Source organism: Rhinopithecus bieti, unplaced genomic scaffold (assembly GCF_001698545.2).
Source record: "Rhinopithecus bieti isolate Rb0 unplaced genomic scaffold, ASM169854v2 scaffold_4666, whole genome shotgun sequence".
Taxonomy (NCBI): Eukaryota; Metazoa; Chordata; class Mammalia; order Primates; family Cercopithecidae; genus Rhinopithecus; species Rhinopithecus bieti.
Genome location: NW_016804530.1, coordinates 1,580,446 through 1,586,445, shown reverse-complemented (window position 1 = coordinate 1,586,445; position 6,000 = coordinate 1,580,446). Strand labels below are relative to the sequence as shown.

The window sequence follows — 6,000 nt, the reverse complement described above, 5'->3', positions numbered from 1 at the left end:
GTGGCTCATGCCTGTAATCCCAGCACTTTGGGAGGCCGAGGTGGATCACAAGGTCAGGAGATCGAGACCATCCTGGCTAACATGGTGAAACCCCATCTCTACTAAAAAATACAAAAAATTAGCTGGGCGAGGTGGTGGGCGCCTGTAGTCCCAGCTACTTGAGAGGCTGAGGCAGGAGAATGGCATGAACTCAGGAGGTGGAGCTTGCAGTGAGCTCGAGATCGCGCTACTGCACTCCAGCCTGGGTGACAGAGCAAGACTCTATCTCAAAAAAAAAAAAAAAAAAAAAGTATCCAGAAAGAGGAGAGCCCAGACAGCTGCCACTGCAGCAGGGCCAGCGGCTTCCCTCCTTCCTGGGCCAGTTGTAGGCCCAGGGGGCCTGCACAAGGAGAGTGCCGTCTTCCTACCCACAGAAAGGGTGGGAAGTGGGGTGCCAGCCTGCTGAGCTTGCTCTCAGCTGGACCCCCTCCCCCTGCCGCATCACAGAGCAGGTGGACTCAACCCCTGTCCTCTGAGCTCTCAGGCTGTGTGTGATGGGGGAGATGCACTCAGATATAGAGATCACAGTGGCAAAAGAGAAGTTCTAGAGTCAAGGTGGTCACAGGTGTTGGGGAGCGGTTGCTTCTTCCTGGGGAGCCCTGAGAAGGCTGCCTAGGGGAAGAGGCATGCAGTGAGGATGACAATAATGTAACCATGAGAGCAAACATTTGTTGGGGCCTCCCTAGGTGCCCACACCATGCCCAGCTCTTCATACTGATGGAGGAGGAAAGGGTGATCTGGGAATGGGAAACAGGCCCAGGGCCCGGGGTGTCAGCCAGCAGGAGCAGGGTGTGGGGATCATGCCAGCTGCCGGGGTGAGCTGGCATCAAGGGCATCACACAGCGCATCAGGCCCTGTGTTCAGCACCTCACGTGTGAGGGAGATGTTGCCACCTGAACCACACTACTCACAAGGAGACTGAGGCGTGCAGAGAGAGACAGTGTCACACCGCCCGTGCAGGAGCAAAAGGGATAAGCCAAGAGCAAGCAGACAGGGTTTAGAGAAGGGTCAGCTGTCATCTGTGACAGAAACCCGGGCATGTTCCACTAGAAGGAGAGGTGGCAATGAGGCAGGACAAACAGGCTGACACTTTGGGGTCCCCAGGCAGAAGTCAGTTGCCGCCTCTGACAGCGACTCACCGCCCTTTCCGTGGGCTGCAGGAAGGGGAGGTGGAGGAGTGGGTGGGATGTACAATGGGTGTGAGGAGATGGGTGGGAAGGTTAGGACCTTCCTGCCTGGCTGCCTTGCAGAGGGTGAAATTTGCCAAAGGTGAGGTTCACCTGAAAACCCACACACCTTCCTGTGATGGGACGTTTAATGTGGAAGCCACAGGCAGCTCATAACAGTGTTAACTTTCGAGCCTGCGAGCAGGAGCATTCTGATTATCTGTTCATTTCTAGAAATGTTTCAGCCAGAGGGACTGTCTGTTGCCTAGAGATCAAAGCTAAAACATCAGAATGAAATTGAGAGAGAAATAACATTTCCTATTCTAAGCATAGCCTATGAGTAAGCATCTCTGTGGCTTTTTGGAAAGTGTGTGTCAGAAAATGCATAGAGGCTTGCAGAGGCCTGGGAGGGGACCTGTGTCGACTACTCATCTCTCTCCACTAACTTGGCGAAGGCCCCACGCCATCCTTGCCCTCATGCAAATAATGTCATTTCAGCCAGGCGCAATGGTTCACACCTGTAATCCCAGCACTTTGGGAGGCCAAGCTGAGCAGATTGCTTGAGTCTAGGAGTTTGAGACCAGCCTGGGTGAACCAGATGATGAAACCTCATCTCTAGAAAAAATTTTCAGGGGTGATGGTGCATGCCTGTAGCCCCAGCTACTTGGGAGGCTGAGGCGGGAGGATCGCTTGAGCTCGGAAGGCAGAAGTTGTAGTAAACTGACATCGTGCCACTACACTCCAGCCTGGGCAACAGAACCAGACCCTGTCTCAAATAATAATAATAATAATGTCATTTCACCTGGGCACCCCTTTTTGAATTGGCTGATGGTGGCACGTGTACACGCAGGTATACACAGATATACAGTCAGACATAGGCAAAGCAGCAAGATTCTGTCTTCCCTTACAAAGTGAAAAGGTTTCTTCTTAGTCCTGGATTCATCTTGACAAGCCCCAGTATTAGCAGGAAAAAAAAAAATGCTGATTATCAGTTATAAACAGTGAGTGAGAGCCAAGATCCCACAATGATCTTTTGTTCCCTTGTCACTCCAGTGGTCATAAGTGAATGAAGCAATGAATGGGTCACCCTTTTGACCCAATTTATTATTTTCTTTTATAAATTCTTCTTTTTTAATGCAAAGGTCCCCATGTAGCTAGTAAGTGGCAGAGCTGGGACGCTCTGCTGGCCTGCCCTTTCATGGTGGCTGGAACTGCAGTGTGGGAGTAATAAGGGCTATGGCCCGGGTGGTTGGGGCCAGTTGATGCAGTCTTCGAAGCTGGGTTAAGAACCTTGGGCTGGGTGCGCTGGCTCACGCCTGTAATCCCAGCACTTTGGGAGGATGAGGTGGGAGGATAACCTGAGGTCAGGAGTTTAAGACCAGCCTGGCCAACATGGCAAAACCCCATCTCTACTAAAAATACAAAAATTAGCCAGGTGTGGTGGTGCGTGCCTGTGATCCCAGCTACTTGGGAGGCTGAGGCAAGAGAATCACTTGAACCCGGGACGCAGAGGTTGCAGCAAGCCGAGATCATGCTACCGCACTCCAGCCTGGGCAACAGAGCAAGACTCTGTCTCAGAAAAAAAAAAAAAAAAGAACCTAGGACCTTCAGGGCCAGGGCAGCCCCTGAAGATTTATTTTTATATTTTAGAGACAGGGTCTTGCTCTGGTCACTGAGGTAGACTGCAGTAGCATCACCATAGCTCACTATAGCCTTCCTCTGGGCTCAGGTGATCCTCCTGCCTCAGCCTCTCAAAGTGCTGGGATTACAGACACAAGCCACTGCACCTGGTCGATTTTTTGTTTTTTTTTTTTTTTGAGACAGGGTCTCACTCTGTTGCCCAGGCTGGAGTGCAGTGCTGTGATCTTGGCTCACTGCAACCTCTACCTCCTGAGCTCAAGATCCTCCTGCCTCAGCCTCCTGAGTAGCTGGGACTACAGGCACGTGCCACCACTCCCGGCTAATATTTGTACTGTGTAGAGATGGGGTTTTATCACGTTGCCCGGGCGGGTCTCAGACTCCTGGACTCAAGCGATCCGCCCTCCCAAAGTGCTGGGATTACAGGCATGAGCCACCACACCCGGCCTTTGTAATTTTTTTTCAGCCATTAGTCTTCATGCTTATTGATCATTTAGATATCCCAAGCAGATCATTGTTTCAGCTCGTGGGAGGCGGTTTGAAGTGGCTGATAACAGACTTATTTATTTTAGTTTAGTTTTTTATATTTACTGAGCATTTCCCATTTAAGAGCTTTATGTATGCTGTCTTTTAAAATGTTTACAACAACCCCATGATTAGGTCTGATTATTACCCAGCTCTCCGGGTGAGGAAACTCAGGCTTGCAGAGGTTAAATGCCTCTCATGAGCCCAGGTCACAGCTAGTCAGGGGTGGACACAGGTCACAAACCCAGGTGGTCTGACTCCAACTCTTGACTGTCACGTTTCAGATCAGGAGCCACTCGCCCTGCCTGAGGGGCCCGGGTAGACTTCTTAGCGGATCGGCCATAGGGGTCATAGTGGGATGGCTGGAGGGGGTTGTGTCCCTCTGGGTGCTCATGGTGGTTGTCCTGTTGCAGGTGCCCTGCTGCAGGAGGACAGGCTGGACGCGGTGACCCTGCTCTACGCCACCTCGCTGCCCAGCTTCTGCCTGCTGGCGGGTGCAGCCCTGGTGCTGGAGGCTGGCGTCACCCCACCGCCCGCTGCTGGTGACTCTCGCCTCTGGGCCTGCATCCTGCTCAGCTGCCTCCTGTCTGTTCTCTATAACCTGGCCAGCTTCTCCCTGCTGGCCCTCACCTCTGCCCTCACCGTCCACGTCCTGGGCAACCTCACCGTAGTGGGCAACCTCGTCCTGTCCCGGCTCTTGTTTGGCAGCCGCCTCAGTGCCCTCAGCTACGTGGGCATCGCACTCACTCTTTCAGGAATGTTCCTTTACCACAACTGCGAGTTTGTGGCCTCCTGGGCTGCCCGTCGGGGGCTGTGGCGGAGGGACCAGCCCAGCAAGGGTCTTTGAGACCTAGGGTCTTTGAGATCTCAGGAGCCACCTGGGATGGCCCTGGCCTGAATCCAACCCTCAGCCATGGCCATAGGAAGAATGGAAAACAGAGCTGGGCATGGTGGCTCGCGCCTATAATCCCAGCACTTCCAGAGGCCGAGATGGGTGGGTCATCTGAGACCAGGAGTTTGAGACCAGCCTGGCTAACATGGCAAAACCTCGTCTCTACTAAAATATAAAATTAGCTGGGCATGGTGGCTCACGCCTATAATCCCAGCACTTCCAGAGGCCGAGATGGGTGGGTCATCTGAGATCAGGAGTTTGAGACCAGCCTGGCTAACATGGCAAAACCTCGTCTCTACTAAAAATATAAAAATTAGCTGGGCATGGTGGCTCACGCCTATAATCCCAGCACTTCCAGAGGCCGAGATGGGTGGGTCATCTGAGACCAGGAGTTTGAGACCAGCCTGGCTAACATGGCAAAACCTCGTCTCTACTAAAAATATAAAAATTAGCTGGGCATGGTGGCTCACGCCTGTAATCCCAGCACTTCCAGAGGCCGAGATGGGTGGGTCGTCTGAGACCAGGAGTTTGAGACCAGCCTGGCTAACATGGCAAAACCTCGTCTCTACTAAAATATAAAATTAGCTGGGCATGGTGGCTCACGCCTGTAATCCCAGCACTTCCAGAGGCCGAGATGGGTGGGTCATCTGAGACCAGGAGTTTGAGACCAGCCTGGCTAACATGGCAAAACCTCGTCTCTACTAAAAATATAAAAATTAGCTGGGCATGGTGGCGCGTGCCTATAGTCCCAGCTACATGGGAGGCTGAGGTGGGAGGATCACTTGAGCCCTGGAGATCAAGGCTGCAGTGAGCCAAGATCGCATGCCACTGCACTCCAGCCTGGAAGACAGAGTGAGACCCTGTCTCAAAAAAAAAAGTGGAGAACAGGCAGTGACCTCTGTTGGGGGCCATGGCAGGGAGGGGAGCTTTCTGGAAGGGCTGACTTGGAGGTTGGAATGGGGACTCCCAGGGAGACCTGCCTCCCATCCCTGCCTGCCTCACCCCTGCCACAGACTCTGCTCACCACTGGATGGTGGGTCTAAGCCTGGCATAGTCCCTGTGCTTGTCAGAGTCATTATGATTAATATCAACTATGATGCCAAAAATTGCTGGGCAGACTTTGAAGACCTCAACGTGTTACGATGACGATGATGATGATTCTTGGCGGTTCCACAATCCTTCCTCTTGGAGGGGAGGCAGCTAGGAGGCCCAACGGGGGGGCTTCTATGCTGCTGGGCTCCCCTAGGGAGTTGGGGTAGTCTATGCCAACTGCAGGCAGCTGCTGTGGCCTCACCCTTGGGCCCCCCAATTTTGGGTCATCCATCCTCAAATACACTATTTTTGCCTGTATGCCTGTGTCATTTGTTGGGGGTACAGAGGGGATATAGGGAGAGTGGTAGGCTTCCCACACAGAAACTAGGACATCCTCACTTACCCTTACCCATCGCGGTCTGTCTGGCCCCCCACCCCGAGCCCAGTGCCATTCCCTCAAATCCCTCCACTGGCCAGGCCACCGTTGCCCATCTTCTGGACAGTGGCAGTGGCCTCCCCCTTCCTCTGCCCTGGCCCCTCTACTGCATCTTACACACAGCCCCCTTCACCCAGAGGGATCTCACTAAAACATGTACATTCTGATGCTCCTCATTGCCCTTCGGACAAAGTCAGAATTTCCTACCCCAGAGTCCTAGTCCCTCAGGACGTGGCACCTGCAGCCTCACCCAGCTCATCTCCCTTCCCCTG

The 6,000-nt window shown here is 53.1% G+C and overlaps 1 protein-coding gene across 1 annotated transcript in view; it reads left to right on the top strand.

Annotated features, from left to right (window-relative positions):
• SLC35E4 (solute carrier family 35 member E4) overlaps positions 1 to 4,381 on the top strand; it is a 13,396-nt gene extending 9,015 nt beyond the window's left edge. Inside the window, exon 2 of the mRNA XM_017869015.1 lies at positions 3,782 to 4,381. Within this exon, the coding sequence (XP_017724504.1) occupies positions 3,782 to 4,215 (434 nt within the window). The 3' untranslated portion in view covers positions 4,216 to 4,381. The remainder of the gene's footprint in view (positions 1 to 3,781) is intronic.
• The last annotated feature ends 1,619 nt before the right edge of the window (positions 4,382 to 6,000 follow it).